Source organism: Bubalus bubalis, chromosome 1 (assembly GCF_019923935.1).
Source record: "Bubalus bubalis isolate 160015118507 breed Murrah chromosome 1, NDDB_SH_1, whole genome shotgun sequence".
Classification (NCBI taxonomy): Eukaryota; Metazoa; Chordata; class Mammalia; order Artiodactyla; family Bovidae; genus Bubalus; species Bubalus bubalis.
The window spans coordinates 95,289,328-95,314,794 of record NC_059157.1 but is presented as its reverse complement, the minus strand read 5'-3'; the positions used below and the strand labels follow the sequence as shown (position 1 = coordinate 95,314,794).

General features: G+C 38.8%; 1 protein-coding gene across 3 annotated transcripts in view; it reads right to left on the bottom strand.

Annotated features, from left to right (window-relative positions):
* Positions 1–13,749, bottom strand: part of ALCAM (activated leukocyte cell adhesion molecule) — a 217,975-nt gene extending 204,226 nt beyond the window's left edge. Inside the window, exon 1 of one of the 3 annotated variants that reach the window (XM_045165394.1) lies at positions 13,026–13,749. In XM_045165394.1, coding sequence (XP_045021329.1) covers positions 13,026–13,098 — 73 coding nt within the window. In that variant the 5' untranslated portion in view covers positions 13,099–13,749. The remainder of the gene's footprint in view (positions 1–13,025) is intronic. The other 2 variants (XM_045165393.1, XM_045165391.1) reach the window with 2 other exon arrangements.
* Between the last annotated feature and the right edge of the window lie 11,718 nt (positions 13,750–25,467).

Below are 25,467 nucleotides of genomic sequence, written 5' to 3'. Positions count from 1 at the left end.
CTTAAATTACCTCTTGCCAACTTACAAGAATGACCTAAAACAACAGTATGCTTTCAGACACTGTGAACTACAGTCTGAAATTTTAGCTTTAATTTTACCTCTAAATTTAGATCACAATGCAATTATGCTTCATTATCAGATAAGAATTGTGTCATAATGAATATAATACTAATAATTAAAGGATAAAGTCTAGGCATTTGTAAATGACTTGTTTCATATAACGAATAAATTCAAAGTTAATGACTAATAAATAACATGACATCACTGTCATTCATAGTCTACTTCTTGAGTAGAGAAAAAAGGTGGACTGGGGAGGAGCTACAGCTGTCAATTTTATAATTTTGAACAACCTGAGACCTCTCTGTTTTATGTGTTATATTAGTGGGAGTAAGTTGGGTTTATAATCATATTTGGGGAAAGTTGGAGATTAACTGAATTTAAATATTTCAGTAATATTAACAATGGACTGAGAGCAGATTATTTGACAACCACACTACTGAATGAGCTTGCCCCTATTGCATGCATTATTACAGAAGAGGGATTAAACAATTTTCCCAGTGTCACCCAGCTAAGAAGGTGAAGAGTGGAGATGAGGTCTCAAAACCACTCAGTTTGCCTCCAGAAGCCACACTCTCAAAACTCTAATCTAAACAGAAAGAAAGCTAAATTAAACGAGCACTTACTTCAAAGAATGCTTAAAACTATAATGAATAAGTTACAGGCCTCAATTCCAGGTTTCCCTACTAGCACTGCCATGAAAGCACCTATCTAACTTTAATTTATGAAATGTTTAAAAGATGTCTCTTTGTTGGCAATTCTTGCACGTACTGGGCCATTTCTTTAATTGATGGCATTTTTAAAATAAATTACCCTTGGTGAATTCATGTTCGTGTATGGCAAAACCAATACAATTTTGTAAAGTAATTAGCTTCCAATTAAAATAAATAAATTTATATTTAAAATAAAATAAAGAAAGAAAAAAATAAAATAAATTAGGAGGTCTATGTATAGAATTAGGCAATTTTCTGTAGAACTCATAATTTCTGTTTTGAATAAAAAGTAAATAAGAATCATAATTTAAAAACCTTTTTTCTTAATTGGGCCTCCAGTAAAAGTTATTGATTTCTACTGGTTCAAACCTGTATAAATTTTTCTAAATCAATGTATAATTTTGAATCTTAGAATTTTTAAGACCTTAGAAATCATATGAGACAATACTTCCATGACAAAAGTGAACCCCAGAAAAGGTAAATGAATTGTCAGGGTCACACACAAGTGACAGATTTCAACTTAGACTGAAAATATAGTTGGAGCTATCTAAATCAAGGGGATATTTGGAAAAATAAAAAAGAGCAAAAGATATGAGTATAGGCTATTTGCACATAGAAATCTATAATCACTTGTTTAAAAATCTAGGCAGAGTGTGAAAAATCTATTCCAATATATAACTGTCTTATTTAACAGATATCACAAAAGTAATATCAAAATATTCATCATTTTATCACTGGAAATAAACTTGTCCTTTGATGTTTTGCTGTATTAATTTGAAGTATGCTTCTCAAGAGTATATCTACTTTAATTTCCTCTAGTGATTTATTATTCAAAGGATATAGAGAACTAAGAACTAGGGTTTTAAAACATATATTATTTGCAGAAGCACTTTTTGAATTCCATTAATAAGAGGAAACTATTGTTCAATTTCAAAAATATCATTAATATTAAAATTATAGATTTTTAATAATTTCATTATTAAATTAGAGGTCAGCAGAAAATCATAATAAATAGAAGCATCCTACAGTACTCATAAAAGTAAAGTAGTGGAGCTCCCTCTATTGAATTATGGTTGAGAAAATGCATCTTGTATTTAAAATCATAATTTTGTCTTCAAAACAACTCTATTATAATACTGTAAAACTTTTCCCTTTTCAAGCTCTAATACTTTTCAAATTATAGAAGCACATATGCAATATCAATTTCTAAGAATAATATTATAAATTGCTTATGTCTTTATAATTTTACAAAGTGTTATTTTTCTTTAACGATTTTTGTTTGCAGAAAATTACATTTTAAGGCTGCAATTTTCAATTTGTGTTTTTCTTTTGTTTTCCTTGAGTTTGTAAAACTGAAAAGCTACTTGGCAGATACTGGGACTATGATACATCCTAATAAGAATATGAATTCCAATTTTGTTATGGAAACTCAAAAATGTACTTTAATGGAACTAAATATATCTTCCAACTAGTAAAGTGAGGTATTTCACATATTTTTCTGTTACAAATAAACTGAAATTTATTATAATATTATGAATACAGAAAAATGTGATTCATAATGATTATTATTGGTTGAGAGTCCACTTTGTGCCAGGCACTGAGTCATGCACTATGCCTTCATTACCTTCTTGAATATTCACATCAAATGAACTTGATAGTATCGTAATCCTCGTTTTACAAACGAGAAGATAAAGGCAAGAAACAGTAATCAAACTATTGTTCTGATCCACAGCCCAAGTTCTTGAGCTCTTGTGCAATGGAATATACGCTATGTATTGACAGTCTGTAAAATCTGTAAGCAGTGACAGTCTACAAAAATTAAGCAATTATTTTTTAATACCACTGAGGTATAGCCACAGTGTACACACACACACACACACACACACACACACACACACAAAATCACTACTCAGGTAATTAAAATCCTTTTTAGCTCAATATTGAGGATCATTTCTAGAAAATGATTACCTCCAAACCATACCTGGAAACTCTACTCTTTTTACTGTTTAATCATTTATTTTAGAAAGAATACATACTTATCAGCAAAGAGAAAAACAGCTGAGTTGATGCAGGTTTTGTTTTAATAAACATATTTATTTGCCATTCCAGTATGATAAGAAAAGCTGTTTTATCATATACTAATCAGTCATTTCTAATGGAAATTTTCTATTTGAGAATTAGATTATGATACACTGGGGATGGGCTTCATAGAGGATTAATCCAACAGGATAAATCCAAATATATATTACATTTTTCTCTTAGATCTGATATCAAAAGCATTATTCATTATTCATATTTTGTTCATCTCTGCAAAAATATAAAACCTATGCCTTATGACCAACATAAACATTTTTCTTAGAAAATGTCATACCTATCACTAGGTAGAGAAAATGCCTATAGAATGAAGGCCACAAGTTTGAATATTTAAAAGTAAATGCTAGGCAGAAATTGCTTTATTTATAAAATTACAGTATGTACCTACAGTAAGTCCATTATGAGCATTTGTTGCCTTTTAAAAATATATCTTCAGCATATACTTGTTGGAAACTTCATGTATATATTTTATGGTTTCTCCACATAAAAGTAATTATAAAATTATACTTTACTCATTTCCATAGTTGGGCCAAAAATTACAGGGTGAAACATATGTAATAGCACTGATATTTTTCATAAACTTATGGAAGATGGTATTTTTATCAGCTCAAAACTAATTTTGACAATCGTGTTAAAACAAACTTGGAAGAACTTTTCAAAATATGATTTACTTAAAAATGAGGTCTGTTTAGTAAAACTTATTAAACAGTTTAGAAAATGGCGTCAGTGAGACCACCCACAAATGTATATTGCATCCACAATGAACTAACATGAATACTTGGAAACCACTTGTATGATAAAAAGCATTATCAACTACTCTTAAGGTTCACATCTTGCTCCCTCTTAATCCACTGCTTCAGTTAATCTCATCCCACAAAGTATGAATCTTCTAAAATGGAAAAAAAGTATGGCTCATGATTATATGGTTTATGTTCTAAAAGTTACCTATCTTATGTGGAAATAGCAATGATAATAATTCATAATAAATGCACTTCTTTCCTGCATTTGTGGCTCCATGGTCATGACTGAGCATGCACACACCGTCCTGTATACTGGGGCTTCCCAGGTGGCTCAGTGGCAAAGAATCAACCTGCCAATGAAGGAGACACAGGTTCAGTCCCTGGGTGGGGAAGATCTTCTGAAGAAGGAGATGGCAACCCACTTCGGGATTCTTGCCTGGGAAACCCCATGGACAGAGGAGCCTGGCGGGCTACATCTCATGGGGTCGTTAAAAGAGTTGGACAGAACTTAGCGACTAAACAATAACTCCTGTGTATTCAAGTTAGACATTAAATTGTCTATAATTTTCCCTTACATAAAGATGTGTGCCAATTATTCCTATAATTCTCATTTTTCCCACAAGCTCTAAATAAATAAGAATTAACATATTATCCTGGTTTTCTAAAAGTTATAGTAATAGAAGAGAAGTATGGGTAAGGTGCATCCGCATATACCTTTGTTGCGATTAAAGATATGCCCCTGTGTGCTAAGTCATGTCTGACTCTTCACAACACTATGGACCACAGCCCTCTAGGCTCCTCTGTCCATGGGATTCTCCAGACAAGAATATTGGAGTGAGTTGCCATGTCCTCCTCCAGGGGTTCTTCCAATCCCAGGATCAAATCCAAGTCTTCTGAGGCTCCTGCATTGGGAGGCAGATTCTTTACTGCTGAGCTGCTGAGGAAACTTCTCAAAGATACATATTCCATTTTTAAATAGAAATATAATTGACATATATTTGTTTTAGGTGTACAACATAATGATTTTATAGATGTATATATTGCAAAAACCATCCAGCACAATAAGTTTAGTTAACCATCATCTCCACACATAGTTACAATTATTTTCTGTGATGAAAACTTTTAAGATCTACTTTCCTAGCAACTTTTAAGTATACAGTTCAATATATACTCTTTGAACTGTAATTATTAACAGAATCTCTTTCTAAATGTAAAATACATATATTCTTTGACTCAGCAATTTCACTTCTAAGATATTTTCCTGCCAACATAATTGATCTTATGAAGGAGAACCAGTATTAAAATGTCCACTACCACACTGTTTGTAATAAAGATTAGGAAAAAAAATCTACATTTCCAAGAACTGGGGAAATGGTTAATTATGGTATGCACAATAAACTCCAATACACCATGTGAAAAAATGAGGTAGAGATGAGCTGATATTAGATATTCTTTTATTCTCCAAAATGTGCTTCTAAATGAAAAAGGAAAAGTACAAAATGGTATGTAGAGTATGTTCCCCCTAGGTATTTTTAAAGTGGAGAAAGTAAACATGCAAATATGTGTTAGTATACAAGAATTTGAATAAAATCAAAGAGATCCTCTGCTGAACCCCACAACTGGCAAGTAAATTAGGGAAATTATAAAAAAGAATTTGAACAACGTCAAGAAATTCCTGGTTACCTCCAGGAGTGAGAACCATATTCCTTCTCCTTAGTGTATTCACTCATCTCATTCCTTCAGTTCATATCTTCTGCTTAATTATCTCCCAACTTTAGATATCACTTCTTGAAAGAACCTTTCTGATTTGTTTTCCTAACCTCCTGACCAAATTTGGCCACACTGATGTAAAATGTTCTTTATGCATCCTCGTAGTACTTAGCAAAAGTTCTATCCAATAATTATATAATTAGTTGACTTATGTCTGTTTCCCAGAGAGAACATAATTTCTTGACATGAAAGACTTGGCTATTTAGTAGCTAGTTTATTATTGTATCTCCAGCACCAAGCTCAATGCTTTGCACATACTGAACACAATTTGAATGCTATTATATATGTTGAATGGTTAACTGACAAGAGTTTTAATTAATTTTGGCTTGGTTATATGATCTTAAGCAAGTAGCTAAGTTCTTTTAAGGTTCTTCATAGCTCTAAAACCTTGAACCTATGGGTCTAAACATACATCAAACTAAAACCACTGCTGTCCCAAAAATGGTGGTTAAGTTTCTTTTGAATTTTACTTCTCTTTACCTGTATGTTCCTCTATCTTAGCTGTCAAATAGAAGAACTGAACAAGACGGAAGTCTAAGACACCTTCTCAGTTTCCCAGTAACCTCTCTTCTATCACATTTTAGCTTCTGATCATGAACTGCATGCCTTTAACCCTTCAGTGTCTCTCTCCACATACACATACACACACACACATACACAGATTAAACTTGCCATAATTTTATTCCAGGGGAAAATTAAGTTTGAACAGTGGGCAACAGTATTCTTATTGGACACTGCTCTACAATATATGAGCCCCTATAATATGTTGTGCCTAATAATCTGGAAAAGAAGGATGTAAACTGTGGATATGGAGTTAAGGATCTGTAGGAAGGATCCCTGCTACCGCCACACTCCTCACTACTATTGTGAGAGGCAGACTTATTGCAAAAATAATACTAACCCTCTCTCCTGGTCTTTATCAACCCCTTTAGCAAAGGGATTTTTAGCTCCTTCCATTCAATAAATGGAGATGATTTCCCCACCCCTGAATTTGAGCTGGGATTGAAATTTGTCTTTACAAACAGAATGTGGCAGAATGGTTTTCCAGAAGACTTGCACACTTCTGCCTTCTCTCGGAATCCAGCTTCCATCAAGAGAACTAGCCTATGGAAGCTAATCAGAAAATGAAAGACTATGGAAAATAATTAATTTTTCCTGAACAACAACCAGTTAAATCCCAAACACAAAGCTACATAGGCTGACCCACAGCAGACTACAATAGAATGATATGGAACTAAAACCATAAAAGCACCCAAATGTCTAGTCTAAATTGCCAAATGGAAAAATAATGAACTACATAAGACAGTTGCTGTTTTAAACCATTATATTTTGGAGTACTTTATTATGTGGCATAGTTAACTGACACATTGTGGTTCAAAATTTTAATAAGAGTAGCAAGACTTCTTTTTGTTTTTTGCTTGATTTGGAGCTAGGTAAATTTTATACCCAGAAACCTCTCAACTATTAGGGAAAGTACTTAAGAATATGCTGATAAGAGTTTTAGCCACAGTGTCCAATGCCCTCTCCCTTCAATCTATTCTATTAATAAGGACAAATCTATGGCACCCTTTAACTGTGTGCTTAGATAATACCCTCTCACATTTCCTACCTCCATTTGCTTTTGGAGTTTTCTGAATATCTGAGACCCTCAGAGACAGATGAACCAAACAACCAGTGAGTGACCAATTAGAAACAGTCAGTCTTGACACCGACTGTCATGGCCATGTTGTTGGCTGTTGCAAGTCAAGTCACCATATCTAACTGATAGCTCACAACTGTAGCTCACATATACAAAAAGACTTGATACCCTCCTACAATTGTATAGATATCCTTGGTAATTTATTTTTAGATCTAAATTGACAATGGAGCTACTGAGAAACTTTACAGAAGAACAGAATGAGAATTGTGCAGCTGGCTAAGAAAGGATTTCAGAATCAAATTGAAATAGGCCTTCTCTAGATAACTCCATGGCTAAGTATAGCTTTCGGGTGAATTCCAAATACCACTACTCTCTTGGCATCTCAGGTCGATTTGATTTCCACTCCAGTCCATGGAATCCTTAATGTTTCACACATACTACAATATTCTGGGGTTCTAGCCATAACCTTATATCTCTGTCGAACTTGACATTAAAGAAACATATAACCCCTTATTGATACTTCACTGTAGCTGATACTTAAATTAAAAAGGTTAGAAATAAGCAGTGTGTCAGGATGAGGAATGCCTTAACTGTAGTATTCTAACTTAAGTATTCTAAGACAGACACATAGACAGTCAAATCATTAATAATTATTGTGACCATATAATTTGCCATCCAAACTGCACTTGTGAGAGTGAAAGGGTACCATTAATAACTGAATAAACCAGGCATAATCCAGGAGTGTCTTGGATCTACCATGATGTATGGGTCATGGAGTGACAGAGAATAGAGTTTTAGGGAGTAAAAAGGCAGGGAAGCAAGCCAGAGGAACTGGACAGCTGTCTAATTTCTGATTAGACTTTTCTCCCACAATTTCATTTCATTATATTGCAATACTATGAATTCTTAGAAGGTCAGTCATAGTCATGTTCATTGAAGTACCTCAACTCAAAGTTGAATTGCGTAATCCTTTGATTAGAAATTTTTGGATTTTGCACAACTCTGATTGCCCCTTGAATAGAATGGATAATTGGGAACTGACTGGATAAATAAAAGAGGAAGCACTAAAAGCTAATTTCATTCTTGGAACATACACTACAATAATGGGATCTGATAATAGGTTACCATAAAACAATTACTGAATACTACAGCACATTTGGAACTAGGCCTAGCTGAAATATATATGGTATTCTGTCTAATACGTTCGGGGGAGAGAACATAAATTTTGTTATCTAAACAGAGAAATTAGCTGGATGAAAATATCAGTAACTACAAATATATGATCATATTTTGTACACTATAGGGATACTTGTAATAACTGTAAGATTTAACCTTATCAAAAGCCAATAATATCCTTTTTTTAGATATATTTTAGTCTTGGCTTTGTTCTCCACAGGAAAAGGAAACTTATGCCCAAATAAAAAAGTAATGAGAAATATAAATGGACATTTTTCTGGTCTTTTTCAATCTGTATCAAAAATAAAAAGGAGCTGATATCCAAAAGTAATAATCAAATAAACATTAATTCATCACTTACCACTCCCAAGAAAATTTTCTTTAGTATTCCAATAAGTTAGCTGAATTCTTAATATGCTATATAAAATCATGTGTGAGAAATAAAATGGGCCTTTATGAAAACCTAACAATTAAGAATAAAATTAACACTTTGAGGGAAATGAAAGTTTCTGTGTATACACACAGGCACAGAGTTACTCTTTTATCATAGCTGCACCTATGTTGCTCTCCTGTATATTTGGGATACACATTGCATGTGTCTACTTGAGAGAATTGTTCCAGAGAGCTAGAACTCTTTGATGACGTTTTATGTGAAACAGATGACTAGAACAAAAAGAGGTGTGTTTGGGAATATAAAACAGGGTGATTATAAAGCATTTAAAATACTATATGACAAAAAGCTGCCATCTTACACTAAGTAATGCTGACAACTTAGTGCTTGGTTTTACAAAGGCCTGTATTTAGTGTCATGAAAACTTGAGGGTGAAAAGGGGAAAAAAAGAAATCATTTTTGCCTGCTTTTAATAAAAAGGTCAAAGTGATAAGTGGAATATATTTAAAAGTGTTACTCTATTAAGGATATAATAAAAGTCTTAATATAGCATGTTTTACTTGAAAAATTCAAAATGCTGAGCAAGGGAGTTACTAATCTCACCAAAATCAGAATGATGCACTACACAAGGAGATAATTTTACAGATGGGAAATAAAAAGGAGTAGAAAAATAACTTCCCCAAGGTTACAAAATTCTTATGCAGCATAGCTACAAACTGAACACATGAGTACTAATACCAATATAAAGAATTTTTTGTTAACTTTTAGGAGTCTTAAAGTAGGTTTTTGTTGATTTTTTTCTTTTTAATAAGTCAACAATAGAGAAGCATTTCTTCTAAATTTCTATTTTTAAAGACAAGCTAGTTTAGATTTTCTAAAAAGTCAGAAAAAGTTTAGAATCTAGTCATAAAAATATTTTGGATTTCTACAGATTTCAAAATGACACAAAAGCATTATTATATTCTATTTACTTCTGTATTGTACACACAACTATGAAGCAAATCAAGTTTGTTTAGGAGCATTTTTAATGTGTACATATAAGACTTTGAACATATTAGCATAAACCATGACTTACATTTTATTCTAGGAACTATATATGAAGTTTAAATACAGCCAGTCTTCCAGAAGGGATGGGCTGCAGTAAAGAGTTTTTCTGTATCTGATTTTTTTTTTTTTTTAACGACCTAAAGCCTTTTCTGACTGTTGGGATCCCTTTTACCAGGAGAATGGGAGACTAATTCTATTATACATTTTTTAATAGTCTGATTCAGGCCCAGAGGAGTAAGCACAAGTTATGAGTTTAAAAAGAAGGAAAAAAGATGGAAAAATAGCAATTGGGAGCCACTCACATTTTTCTAGTAATAGAATTTATAGGAATTGTGTCTGTCCAGACTGTCTGAAAGCATTAGAAAAATACAATTGGAAAATGACTCTGCCTTGCCTAAATGGGCTTTTTACCTTAGGTCATTAGAAACAGAATTTTGAGCTGGCAGAGCTCTCAGCAGAGTCTCAGTCCACCCTTTTCCTTATATATGCGATACTGAAGCCCAAGATGGTGAAATGACTTGCTCAAGTGCCTGAAGGTAAATGGTCCTGAAACAAACCTAGGAAAGCAGTTTACTTTAAATAGTGACCCATTAAATTATGAATTGCTATTGTATTAAATCGTCAAGGAAACAGCAATATTACTGGCTTCTAAGCAGTTTGCAGTTTTGAAATTATAAATTTTAATAGTCCCACATCAGGTAGTCTGAAAGGACATTATTTGATGTTTTTCCCAAGGCCTGTTGAGATAAACAGATGCATTCCGAACATAATATTTCACTGGGGGAGGGGGGAGGGAGAGCTTCAAGGGTGCTTATGTTTTGGAATGAACCTTATGTCAGTGAGCAATTCAGAAACATTGCAGAGAGGAGTGCACACAGATGACCCAAGAGAAGAAATAGATAATTACAGGACCCCACCTTCCTGTAAATAACCAAGGAAAGCCTTTTAAAAAGCAATACAAAATGTCACCACAGGCTGACGCTCTTTCTACGAGAATAATGAGATTCTTGCGCCCTCAGATACTGAGCACATACTTCATCGCCTTTATCGCCGAATTAATTTTCCGTGGTTCATAGATAATTCTCCTTCTCCCTTCAAAATAGACTACATACCATGCCTACAATATATTGATTTCAATGCTATATAGTGACTATAGACGGAAAGACCTGCAGGGGCAGTTTCACAAACTCTAGGTCTAAACACACTGTCAAAACGGCTCCGGAAATGAAGGGCTGCACGCGGGGCAGTCAGTTAGTGCCTTTGAATAAGCCAGCTATTGGCACTGCATCCCCACCGGGCTCGGCTGTGCTGAGGGATCCAAAGAAGGCGCACTTGCAGTCCAAGACTTGCGTCCAGAGTCTGGACATGGCGGTTTTAGTGTCATAATCCTTTCTTTCAAAACACACATGCCGTATGGAGAATCTGGAGCATAGGTCAGCCAGGTAAATTCAAGGAAAGCGCCGATCTGAGGGTCCGAGCCTTCCGACCCGCAGATCAGTGGCGGGTCGGCAACGTTAAGGGAGCCCTCCCGGGCTGGCTGGAAGCATGCAGTTGGGTGCCGGAGAGAAACGCGAGCTTGCTGCGCCAAAATAGTCGCCCCAAGATTCGAAGGAGGAACCTCTCCCTTTTTAGCAGTTACAAGTGCGGAAAAACCTGTCCTCGGAGGTGGCCCAACTGAAAATAAATTCAGCACAGAAAAGGAAACTGGGCGTATGCGTGTGGTCCGGGGGTGGAGGATGTAGGTGAGACTTACACTCTTAAGGTGGCCAGGGGGTTAAAACCAACTGTAGGCGTGTGGATCTTTGCATTTTACAAACTACAGCACCCTCACGCTCCCTCCTCTCCCCTCGGCTCCTGAGTGAGTGCCCTTGCTTCCCACACCAGACACTGGGATCTGGAAAAAGTGAGATTTGTACAGTGCCTGACCCAAGGGGGTCTCCCCTTCCTCCTTCTCAGGTGTTCTCGCCCCACCCCACCAGCTTTCAATCCGGTTCAACTCTCGCTTCACACTCCCAGCCCCAGAGCCGGAGATCTGTCACAGACCTCTCTTGCCTCAGAACAGCACGCGAGCTCATCACCTCAACTAGAAATGTAACTTTAAAAGAGACCAGATCTGGGGAGGGCACCCACCTCCCGCGTACCACCACCACTAACACACACAGCGGTGGCGGTTCACCAACACCAGGGATCTTCAGGCTCTAACCCCCAGCCTCACTCTCCCCTCCTTTCCTGGGAGAGATCCAGAGGCTTTCAAACCTCTGCTTTGACCTGAGCTTGCCAACAACTAAAGGTATGTGCAGAAATAAAAGATGAGAAAAGCAAGTGAGTTTTCCTTTGATAAAAACTAAAGTAAGGAGCAAGAGGACAAACAGAAGCCGGAATAACAGGAAGTAGGAGTTTTATCTTCAACTGTCTAGGAGGGGCTACAGATCAAAACTTCAAAGGGAGAAAAGAATGTCCCCCCAAATCCTCAAGTCAAGGGAAAATTAACCTGCTGCTCTGGCAAGCGACTGCGAACACGCGGAACGCCCTGTGAGGATCAACTCCTGTCAGCCACCCAGCGGGTCTCGAGGATGACAGCGCTAGGGGACGTCCCTAAGGGGGAGGCAAGGGATTCCCAGACGAGATATATTAGTTGTTGGGTTGTTTTTTTTTTTTGTTTTTTTTTTGTTTTTTTTTCCTTATGAGTCTCAATACAGAACTGAAAACTGAGGTCGGATCACCGGTCCTGACCAATCCTCAGCCGCCTCACTAAGGGCGCACAGACCTGGCTGCGGATTCCAGTCCAGGCTGCGTCCTTTGCCCGCCGTCACCCCCACCCTCACAACCCACCCAGACAATGGAGGAAGGGGCTTCCAAGCCGCGGCCGGAGCTTTTCAGCGGATCTAAAGAGGAAAGCCCTCCCTTCCTTTCTTCACCTCTCACCCAGGGGAAGTTACCAGGGGATTTATCACGAAAAAGTGCGAGTTATTGCCTCAGAGCTAAGCGAAAGGGAAACTGCCCAGAGCGCAGTGACGTGGACTTTGATACCCGGGGGGTTGTCAGAGGGCGAGAGCCCGCCACCCAGGCGGGAGCCGCATGGGGGAAGGGGAGAGAACCAGACGAATCTCGCCTGCGGGCCCCCTGAAGCCCCGACCCCGGCCGCACCCAAACTTCCTGGAGATTTATCCAGTGCCCCCAGTCGCTGCCCCAACTTGAGCCAACCGACCGAACTCAAACATGCGGCACAGGTGAGGGAACCCAGGGCCAGCTCTGTGCCCGCACCATCGGTCCCTTACCTCCCCCAACCGCCTGGGCGCGCCGCCCACGGGGGTGGGGGGCGCGAGGCCCGGGCCCGGGACCTAGGAAGCCCTGGGGTCCAGGCCGCCCTGGGGCTGCTCCGAGGCCCCTGTTCTTACCTGGCCTAAGGACAGCAGCGGAGATCAAGAGGCAGAAGATCAGACGGCAGGAGGAGGCCGCCTTCGAAGCCATATTCCTCCTCCTCAGGGACCACCGACAGAGTCCGCGCCGCAGGAGGGGGCGTCGTCCCCGGCCCCGCGCGCTCGCGCTCCGGACGCTGGGGGCAGAGGCTTCTCCCTGACACACTGCCCTCTGGGCTGTGGCGCTGCACCTTCCCGTCTCCGCCGCCCGCAACTTTCCACCACGCAGTGCCCAACTCCTCCGGCCTCCGCTTCCACACCCGCCCTCGGCCCCTTTGGCTGCTCCTCCCGGGGCCGGCGACCCTCTTTTCCCGGGAGACACTTGAGTAATTCGGAAAGGTATACGTGGTTCTTTTTAGCGGGTCCGTTGTTTTCCTTCTCTTGTAATAATAATAATGGTAGTGGCAGTGTGCATAAAAAGCCCAGTATTAGGAAAGAACTGCCGGGGGTGGCAACCGAGGGGCGACAGGTCCAGGCGGTCTCCTCAGGTGGCAGCGGCGGTGGCAGCGATAGCAGCGGCGCCAGCGGCGGTCTCTGGGCTGCTCTGAGTGGAGGGACTGGAAGGCGTGTGTAAGCTGCCGCTCTCCTCCTCCCTTCGCCTCCTCCCTCTCTCCTCTCAGCTCCCCGCTTCGCAGGAGGTAGAGCCAAGTGCAGGTGGTAGGAGCGGGATCCGCAGCCTAGAGGCGCTGCAGGACCAAGTCCCAGACTGAGGCCGAATCTGGAACTCCTCTGGGAAGTCGCGCGCGCCGCGTCCTGGAGCCCCAAGTGGGCGGGGTATTTTAGTGGCTCCGCCCCGGGGCCACGCCCGCCAATAGGAAGCGGACCCAGAAGCAGCCGGCTCTCGGTAGGGCCTCCAAGACCGCCACTTGCAGTGTGGTTACCAGAGCTCTGTTCAGACCTACTCGAACTTCACACTGCCCACGCAGCTTCGCAGCGTTTCATATTGCCCTTTTTTGCCCCCAGACGCCTGTTCACTGGCTCACTCCTCAGGGACTTTTCGGCCGTGATATCGCAGCCTGCTTCTTCTGCAAAGGGAATAGTAGGGCAGGGAGGTAGGAGTACGGACTTCGACAGACACTCTCAACTTTGGGTCCAATTTGTGGGGGGTGGGGAGCAAAAGAGGGGGGAAGGGGCTGGAGGAGGTAGCTAGGGTGGGAACTTGCCTCCGAGAAGTTAAAATGAACAGCTACTGATTGGCGCGGTTGGGGGAGCAACTCATTAGGCTGAGTCCTCCTTCTAACCTCCCGCCCCCTCTCCCCCCCGCCACGTGCCCTTCTCGCACACACCTTTTGCAGGCAGATCACTTGAGTCGACTGCCCAGTTGCAAATAGAAAATATTTACTCTTTCCCTGGGGAAATTAAACCAGGAATTTCTAGATCCATACTTCGTCACACAGATTTTCCCAGTATCTGCAAAAGCCAAAGCGTGTGTCTTTTTTATTTTGAATTAAGCGGCGACTTTAAATTGCAAACAGAAATCTTCAAGTTACTCTAACAGCCAAGCTTCTTTTCCGTTTCAGAAAGCCAGGCATCCCAGCAGATGGGCAGGCTTCTCCGGCAATTTCTAAAGATTAAATCACCTCCCAGGCGGAACATTAGGAAGCTGTGTTGCTTTCAGATCAGGCAGAGAGCATGAAGGAATATTTTCCTCTAGAACACCTGGGTGGAGCTGTCGAAGCCCTTAGTGGCTCTAAATCCAGGATGTGGGATCACAACTCTCATCCACAAAGCATAATAAAATCTTGGTCCCATAACCACTTCGCCAAGGCATTGAATAGCCTTCCGTGCACCACAGGGTCACCCCTGTTGTGAGGCTAGTCTCCAGAAGAGAATGTCAACTAGCAATCTTCACATACTGCGCTCTTTCATCAGAAGGCTTGAGTCACCAGCTAGATGGGGATGAGGGGAGTTGGTGGCAGGAGAAATAATAAAACAAGCGGGAGCACGGTCGCGTGTGCACACACAAGTCTTTGAATTCTTTTTCTTTTCATGCTGAAATCTCTAAGCTCCCTCTTCTGCTGTGATTTTTATGATAAAGGCTGCCAGTCTTGTCTTCCTGGTTCTCCTTACATTACATTCACAGTATTCTAGAGTTCTTATATTTTTTCTCTCTAAATAAGTAGTTTCTCCCTCTTGATTTTAACATGAACATCTCATTTTCATCTATGGACCTACAAGAAGGCAAATGCTATAAGGCAAACACCTTTTAATTCAGTATTCCATGAGTTAAGCTTGACTGCATTGCTAGCATTCCGATGGGATCCTGTAGAAATCCTTTAGGGAATTGTTTCCCTTTTAATAGCAGTTCTAAGTAGCTTTACGGGGACAAATCATCCTAACTATATATTTAACCTGGACCCCTCTCCCTCTCAACTCTCTCTGTCTGATCCCCTTTATTTTGGAATGAGAGTTAATATAGCATAATTGTTAAAAAGTGGATCTGCAAAAGGCAGAGTGTTTGATTTGGGTTTTGACATTTATCAGCTACATGATCTTGATGAACTCAAACTCTCTAAGCCTCAGTTTCCTTACTTGTAAAAACTGATAATAATAGTGCCAACTTTGTGAGATTGCTCTCATGATTAAATGAAATCTCACAAATAGTTGGCTAGGCACAGTAGAAGGAGCTTGGGCTTTAGGGAGCAATCAGAGTCTAGTTAAAACTCCTGTTTTGCACAAGCGAGTGACCTTGAGCAAAAGTCAGTCTCATAATCAAAGTGTGAAGACACATCAGAGTGCCACCTTCAAAGGTGTGCAGCTAAGTTGGATCAAAATACAATCTATAAGTTGAGCATGCTATACATACTTACATTTAGGACAAGTATGCTTGTAGGTAGTGCTCAGTGGCTCTAGTATTCCTTTTAGAGAGGAATTTGTCCTATCCTAGGGAAATACCTTAACATGACACTTGGAGCACTAACTCCAAAAGTTATTACTCATCTATAGCTAAGGTTACAAAAGTGATGGTGAAACTACTCTATATTAAATCACATAATAAAAAAATGAGAAATTGCAAAATAATAAAAATAAGAATTTGGCAGGGGAGTGAAGACAGTGATGCTGAGAAAAGAAGGGACAAAAAAAAGGAAAAAAAAGAAGGGACAATGACTAAGCCACACAATTCTAAACTGAAATGGTAGAAGACCTTTACATATATTATGCTGCTGCTGCTGCTAAGTCGCTTCAGTCGTGTCCGCCTCTGTGCGACCCCATAGACAGCAGCCTACCAGGCTTCCCTGTCCCTGGGATTCTCCAGGCAAGAACACTGGAGTGGGTTGCCATTTCCTTCTCAAATGCATGAAAGTAAAAAGTGAAAGTGAAGTAGCTCAGTCTTGTCCGACTCTGTGCCACCCCATGGACTGCAGCTTACCAGGCTCCTCCGTCCATGGGATTTTCTAGGCAAGAGTACTGGAGTGGGGTGCCATTGCCTTCTCTATTAAATATATTATAAATAACATTAATAACAGTTATTGAACACTTACTTTTTGTTAGGCTATTCTAAACAATTTATATGAATTAGTAGAATAATCACCCCTCAAAAAACCCTATGAGGGAGGTGCTAATATTGTCTTCATTTTACTCATGAAGAAACTGAAGACCAGAGACATGAAGTAACTTTTCCAAGGTCACACAATCATCCATGATTCATAGTAATGGTAATGCCACAATTCTACCCAAGGCATTTTGATGTTAGAGCTTCATTTCTATTTACTTGCTTATCACTATCCACTTCATTTATCAGAAATGTGTAACAGTAAATTTGACTTTTTTTGCTTGGGGAGGGGGGTGTTGATTAAATATAAACTCCTTTATAGTCTCAAAGCTTTAATAAAGGCTCCTACTCTCAAATACATTTCCCTTGAGGAAATTAGTGAAGCAGTGCACCCTATCTGCATGAGCAAGGTCAGTGCATATGAGATGACAATACTATTTCTAGTAATTTAGCATAAGTAAGAGCTCAGAATTGGAAATAAGCTTGAAATATAAGTTCCACAAAACAATGTAGTAGAGTATTTGTTCTTCACAATCTAAACCACTTTACCTAGTTCTTAACAGGAAGACCTTTTCCGGTGCATCTGGATCACAATTGCTTTTGTTATAACCTAGAAAACTGTATTCCAATGATATTTACCAGTTTAGTCATGCATCAGAGCATCATAATGGGTACTTCTTATTGCAGGAAATAAAATGAATAATGTTCAGCCAGAGAAAAACATATTTCTTGTTACCTGAAACATGAGAAGCATTTTGCATCTCCAGTATAAAAGAATTCATCATCAGTCAGGACAGTATGCTGAAAGCAGTAACAGCACAGTAAACAATTTTTCAGTTTAGAATCTGTTGAGATCTGTTCTCAGGATCCCAGAGACTCAGGTCAGGAACTTGTGCCCCATCTGTACTAATCCATCAGTATGTGACAATACAGTTAGGTGGGGCATGTGAGCATTTAAAAAGTTGAGGTGATTTTTTCTTTGATCAATGTAAACAATTTCCCACTGGAGATAAAATTTCCCAAAGATAGTTTTGGAGGCTGGGGATGCTTGTTACTTACCACATTTGTCACAGTGTTTTCTGTGCCTTCCTAGTTTTTTAACAAAAGATGTATGCAATTCAAGAGCATACAACAAATCTGACTCACTTTGTCCCCACCCCCACCTCCCCACCAATGAGTACACATTTCTGGCCAATACTTTGCAAATACATAGAGTACTCTGTAAGTATGAGGGATATGTAATGAGAAAGAGTTCTTTACAGAACAGAGACCCTGAAACAAACTTAACAGAAAGAGTGAAAAATAGAGATGAAAAGTGTTTCCACTGTGTCTTCAATGATTGGACTAATATGTTCTGGTACCAATTCCAAAGTGTGGGTTTTTTTTCACACACCACCAAGGAATTCTTGGACACTAGCTAAATGTTCTACAATTCAACTCAATTATGACAGTATCAGCCTGGTTATAGTCTTAACCAGAGAGAAGAAATGCCTAGGGCAACTTGTATAGGAAGGAGAGCAGAGCTTCCTTGTTCTCTGAGCAAGCCTTTCTCCCCAAATATCCACCTGTTTACCAACCCAGAAGCTCCTGGAACCCAGTCCTTTCAAGTTTTTATCGAAGCTTCATTACATAAGCACCATTGGTTACATTCTTGGCCATTAGTGGTTGAATTCACTCTCAAGTCCCACTCCCCACCCAGGAGGTCCAGAGGTGGGACTAAAGGTCTCACATTTTAATCACAGAGTCAGATCTCCTGGCAACCAAGAACCATCCTTAGGTGACCTAGGGCTTTCCAAAGTCACCTCATTAACATAGCAAAAGATCCCCTTTTCTCTCTCCTTATTTAGGAAGTTCCAAGAGTTTTAGGAGCTGTGTGCCAGGAGTCAAAACCAAATATTATATTTCTTAGTATCACATACAATTTTACATCTAGGCAGACTAAGATTTAGGAAAGGCAAAGAGAATGAGTCAAGTCCTAGTCACCATAGTGAAAACCTTGAAATATAAGCTGAGGAACTTAATCTACAGGAAGAAGAGAGTGGAAACAATTATTTGTCATCAGTGAGAAGAAAACAGAAAGAGCCATGCTGACTGAGAACAGAAGCCTGACTAGTAAAGTTCTCCAGTGACCAGGCAGGGAATGGGCAAGGGCCTTGCCTAATGCATTGATGAGAGAGACTGAAATAGATTAGACTGAAATGCTAAGTGGTATTTATATTAAGTCTAGAAAGATACAATTATTTTAAAGACGCACAGGGTTTACACAGGTTTAAGACAAAGCTCTGTTTCATGTCTGGACCCTAAAGGTTTCTAAGTCAGTGATGCCTAAAATGACTCTAGACATAGATTGGGGAACAGAAGGGTATCTGTCCTTCTATAAAATTTTCTCTTGAACTTTATTGTTTAATTTTGATTAATAGTAATATAAGTCATCACTTGAATAAAATTTTGCAACTCACATCTTCAATAACATTAGCTAATAAAGCTGTATCACTGGAGCTCAGGAGGGCAAAAACTTTCAAAGTCTATGGTAAACACTAAGTTCTTATTTCAGACTGTGGATCACTCAGTGTCTGGGTACAAAAAGAAATTCACAACTTTTTCAATCAAAGCAGAAATCCACTTAGTCATTTCCTTCCTGTCTTCTACATGAGAAATGGAGAAAGAATCTAGTAAGCTCTTTGACTATGAAATATATACCATAACTATAAAACAGATGCCAAAACTCTTAGTGTATTGAACACTCATAATTCATTAATGATTTCACTAGATGCATAAAATTTACTCAAAAATTATAACAGTCTGAGTTCATCCTATCAGTTGAGAGTTTCTCTTCCAAGGTCTTTATATGTTTTCAACTTTTAACTGAAATATACCATTCTTTCAGTTTTGGGTAATTAGAAAGTGACTAAGAGTGTGATTATTCAAATTTTTGATACCTCAAAAGAAGTTTCAACGTGATTAAAGGCAATGGCACCCCACTCCAGTACTCTTGCTTGAAAAATCCCATGGACAGAGGAGCCTGTTAGGCTGCAATCCATGGGGTCGCTAAGAGTTGGACATGACTGAGCAACTTCACTTTCACTTTTCACTTTCATGCATTGGAGAAGGAAATGGCAGCCCACTCCAGTGTTCTTGCCTGGAGAATCCCAGGGACGGGGGGAGCCTGGTAGGCTGCCGTCTATGGGGTCACACAGAGTCAGACACGACTGAAGTGACTTAGCATAGCATAGCACCTCTCCAAAAATTCTCCAAACTTTTCTCTACTTGCTCTGTCATATGTCTGCTGTGCTCAGTCCCTCAGTCATGTCTGACTCTGTGGCCCAAGGACTGTACCCTGCCAGTCCTCTTCGGCCCATGAAGTTTCCCAGGCAAGAATACTGGAGTGGATTGCCATTTTCTACTCGAAGCATATGTCTGCTAGCCATTGTGATTTATTATAATTTTATTCAGGAATTAGAAGAGAACAAATAATGACCATAGAAATTGAAAATAATGTATTTTTGATTTTCTAAAACAAATCATCATGGATTTAATGGACCTCTGGAAAACTGAATTAATTAAATATTAACTAGGCAATGGCACCCCACTCCAGTACTCTTGCCTGGAAAATCCCATGGATGGAGGAGCCTGGTAGGCTGCAGTCCATGGGGTCGCAAAGAGTCGGATACGACTGAGCAACTTCACTTTCACTTTTCACTTTTCACTTTCATGCATTGGAGAAGGAAATGGCAACCCACTTCAGTGTTCTTGCCTGGAGAATCCCAGGGACAGGGGAGCCTGGTGGGCTGCCGTCTATGGAGTCGCACAGAGTCGGACACGACTGAAGCAACTTAGCAGCAGCAGCAGCAGGCCTAGGTTATGTATACCATTTTTACTTAAAATAATTAAGATACTTGAGTTTACAAAAAGGCAATAAGAAGAAATTCTTGTATAAATTTATTATCCTTAAGGAGTTATTTTTTTAGGAGTGATATTAATTAATAAAAAAGATAAATAACACTGAATAATGTCTCATTGATTATGTAACATATGAATCTTTTCATTTTAATGTTTCTTAGGGACTTACAAGGAATTGAGATGAAGAGTTTTCATTCTTTATTTAAATACAAGCTTTTTTTTTTCCTAATGTAGTCTTACTCTAAAGTCCAATTTCCTATTTCCCCATTTGATCCATTCAAACCACCTACCATATTCCCACAATCGGGCCTTTGCACTCGCAATTTCTAATCCTTGATACTCTTTAATCCTGTTATTAGTATAGCTTACTCCATCATCTTTTCCAAGGTATTTGCTCAAATGTTACTGTCTCATTGAAGCTTTCCATGAACAACTGTTTAAAATTTCAACCCCAAGCCCTTAAAACTCCTTATCTTCCTTTCACGTTTCATTTTTTTCTCTATCGACTTTATCACCATATAACGTGATAGCTTGAAAGCTCAATGAGGGCAGAAATGTGTGTAGCTGTATGACTAGAATAGACAGACACATTAGTAGGCACACAATACTACTTGACTAATGAGTACATCCAATCATGAATGGTTGATGAATAATAAATTACTGTAAAAGGTAATTAATAAACTGAAACAGGTGGGGCTGCTTTTACTGAAGTTTGATAAAGCAGCCTGCAGGTTCACTTCCCCTTTAGATACCTCAAAGCTTTTCAGGATAGTTAGGAAACCCACCAGGCCAGTGTAACTGTATCATATGACAGGTGAGGTAACTGAGGTCCCAGGAATCAGAAGACTTTATCAAAATTTACACAGATATGGGTAAGTACCATCTTGCTTAAATGCAAAAGGACCACTTTCTGGCAGAGTAAATACACAAGATCCTCTGTAACTTTTAAGTCAAATAAACCAATATAAAAAAATATTTGGATGCTATCAGGTATTATTAGTCAATTTTAAATGCAGTGTATTTAACCAAATTTTTTCGGAACAGACATTCTGAATAAAGTTCTATATAACATTTCACTAAGACATGATTATGGATGCAGTATCAATATTGCAAAGTCTACAGAGGTGGCTCAGTTTTCAAGATTTTAAGCCTCAATGTTCTTTATACTTTGTTCTTTACAGGGTGCATTTGGCAAAATTATAAATCAGAGCAATGTATTCCACAAACATAGATGATTCATAACCTATTCAGCTAACAGTGCTATAGGACAAATATTTAATTTAATTTAATGTCCAGCATTTTAACATTACAGGGAGGTGTTTAATGTGCTTACTTTTCTTTGTAAGGGCAAGAAATCCACTTAATAATTGTACCTCAAGGTGAAAGCTTAAGAGAAAACACAATACATTTTAAAACAGCTCTATAAGCTAGTGCACAAGAAGATTTATAAACATGTATGTGCTTTCATTGAAGTCACCAGAATATGTGATGTGTGTGTGAGCTGGCAGGTAAGTATCAATAGATGAAATGATTTTTAGCTATGGCTTCCAGTGTTGAAATTCTGTTAAAACTAGTTAATTGATACATCTTTTAAGGAAAATGATTTGCCTTTTTATAAAACTGATATCCAAGTTATAGAGTGAAGCATAATGTCCAAGAGCAGTTAATATATCAAGGTAGGAGATAATGCCCAAAGAATGTAACTCTCGATCATTTTTCCCAGAGAGTGCTAAGTCACCTAAGTGTCTGATTCTTTGGAACATTATGGACTGTAGTCCACCAGGCTTCTCTGTCCATGGGGGTTTTCCAGGCACGAAGGACACTTCAAAAGAGAGCAAGGTTCATGGTTATTTCTCAGATTTTCTCAGGACTGAGACAAATCTTGAGTTTCTGATTAAACTCTCTAAATTCAACACTTAAAGGTAAAGGGACATCAAAGAGCAGCTTGAGAAGTGTGAATGGAAGGGGAATCATAGTCATCTAGCCTTACTGAGAAGGTAATAGCCTTAATTACTCAGGTTTTTCTCCCACAGCAGCAACTGAGTCATCTTCTATTCTCACTTCTGCTCTCCTCATGTCTTCAACTTCTGGGATCTTCCCAGAAAGTCTAAGTAAAACTCCCAAGTTACTCTATCTTGAGGTGATTTTTCACCATCCGCTCAAATTCCTGCCATGAAATTTAAGATGTGAAGCCTTTTTTTCTAGCACTGATATGTCTTTCCAGTTCTAAAATGATTAGCATTTCCTTCTCTTGTCTTTTTCTCCCAACTGAGTGCCTTGTCTTTGGCCAGTTCTGTGAAAGCTCAGCTTCAAATACTAAAGTCATGACAATTTCTGAAAGAAGGAAGAGATGTATTATGGTCTGGATATCAGTGAAAGAAAGAGATATTTAAAGAGAGGTGAGTCATAGGTCAGGAAAACACACAATTAAATAAGAATTATCTTAGAATATGGGCCAAAAAAGGGAATTTAGTTCTTGGTATTTCCCCTTCCCCTTTCCTTCTGCTTTTTATTTATGTATTTGAGCTACAGAGACATTGTTTTAATAATGCCAGTCGGCCAGAAAGAGTTCGTCATCATGTCGGGAAATTTTTACTAAAGTTTTTGTAATGGTCAGGATACTTTCAACTGAAAAATGACAAACACATGATCCAAAGAGTATAACTGAGAAAAAAAAAAAAAAGAAGAGGAGGAGGAGGTGACTTACTGGTGTAAATGGCTGGGAATCCCCAAAGTATGTATATGTTTAGGCATATCAGGATCAAAGCATTTGAACAAAGTTGTCAAGACTCTTTGTTCTTTTTTCTATATTTCAGCTCTATATCCCTTTTCTTGTCTTGGACTGTTTTCTTAGCTTCTCTGCTGTGGCCCAACTTCTTTCATCCAAAAAGATACCTTCAAACCCACCTTTGACCAAAAAAGATACCTTCAAACTTAAGCTTATATTCATAGGGATTGAAATTCTAAGGGAAGAAATAGCCTCTAACTCATGGAAATAGGTGGGGCTTCCCAGGTGATGCTAGTGGTAAAGAAACTGCCTGCCAATGCAGGAGACATATGAGACAAGGGTTCAATCCCTGGGTTGGGAAGATCCTCTGGAGAAGGGCATGGCAACTCATCCAGTATTCTTGCCTGGGAAATCCCATGGACAGAGGAGCCTGGTGGCTACAGTCAGTTCGACATAGCACACACGCACACATGGAAAAGTGTACAATTGGTTTTACCCATCTCTTCAGTAATTTACTGTAAATAAGAAGATCCAGGACCATGACTGACCAGTCCTGAGTCATATGTCCACCTCTGCAGCCAGAAGGTGGGTGGGCATCACACTTGACAGTACCTCAGAATTGCAGGGATGGGGGCCATTCCCTAAGGAGCAGACAAAAACAGTAGATATACATTGCATTTGCTTTATGTTATTTTTTAACTGATTCTTAGAACCAAGATGCTTTCTGTTCAGATTGTGTACAACAAGAGCTTTTGATTATGAAGGTGAAAAACAGAAATATTCTGTAACATAGGAAAACCTAATCTTGTCTTCATCCTTGCTCCTTTCTAAGGGCTAGATCACTGGCACAAAGAGAAAACAGGCATTACTTGCAAATTCTTACTAATGGTTTCCCAGGTGCCTCAGTGGTAAAGAATATAATGCAATGCAGGAGACACAGGAGATGCCAGTTCTTATCCCTGAGTTGGGAAGATAACCTGGAGAAGGAAATGGCAACCCACTCCAGTATTCTTGTCTGGACAATTCTATGGACAGAGGAGCCTGGCAAGTTGCAGTCCTTGGGGTCACAAAGAGTTGGACACAACTGAGCAACTGAGCATACATGTCCTGTACACACTGTGTTTATGTGGGGAAGGAGTAAACATTAGTGTTGTTCTATGCTTAGAAGGATGTGAAACAAAGTGACAAAATAAATAGTCTGAAGTGTTCACAAATATGCTTATTTCCTCTGAAAATCTGCCAAACAAGCAGGTATTTCCTCAGGACTTCTTTTGAAGATGAGCTGAGTAACTCCTTTCAACTTTATTGTCCATATATTTGTTACACCTCATTTTCCATCAATTTATCACTGTCATCAGTATGTTGTCCTTACATAAAAGAAAAGTAGAAAAATAGCCAGAAATTCCTATTGGCCAATCTCTCTGATTCATCTAGCCCCAATATTTTCAGTTTCAGCAGTCCTTAAGACAAGTACCACTAGAAAGTCAACACTCTGGTCTTTTTTCAAGCAAACTGCCTCCCCCACACTGGAATGGTGATTTTAAGCAAGGAGCAGCTAACAGCCAATCCTCAATCACACATTCTACTGGATCCCTTTACAATTAGCTCAATCTGTCTACCTTCTTGAGTATAACTAAATGAACCTTCTTTCCAGCCTCCATGCATTATCCCTTCTTTCTTTTTTTTTTTTAATACCTAAAATATGTGTTTAATGTAAAATAATAAAATACAGGAGGAACTGATACAGAAACAACAATGACAAAAACATAAAAGTCAAATATGTGATCTGGAGAACAGCCGTTATGGAACTAATAATTTCAAATTATAGTTTTAAAAACTTACAGAGGAATTAACCTGGTGCATTTAGAAGTATTTGTTTAACAGCAAATGAGGCAGTATGGGAAAACAGAGAACAACAACAATAAAAGAAAAAAAAGAAAAAATATAGAAAATAAACACCAAAATGACAGATGTAAACCCAGCCATATAAATAACTACATTAAATATGAATGGACTAATCACTTCAATAATAAGGCTGAGATTCTTAGACTTGATATAAAAAAACCTGACTTTCCTACATGCTATCTATAAAGATACATTTTATATTCAAAGACACAAATAGACTGAAATGATAGAAAAAAATGCGTACCCTACAAATTGTCTCCATAAACTAACTGAAGTGGCTACATGAGTATTACAGAAAATGACTTGTATTTCTTGTAAGAATTATTTCTAGAGACAAAGAGAGACATGCCATAAAGATGAAACAATCAATATATCAAGAAGATATGACAATTACA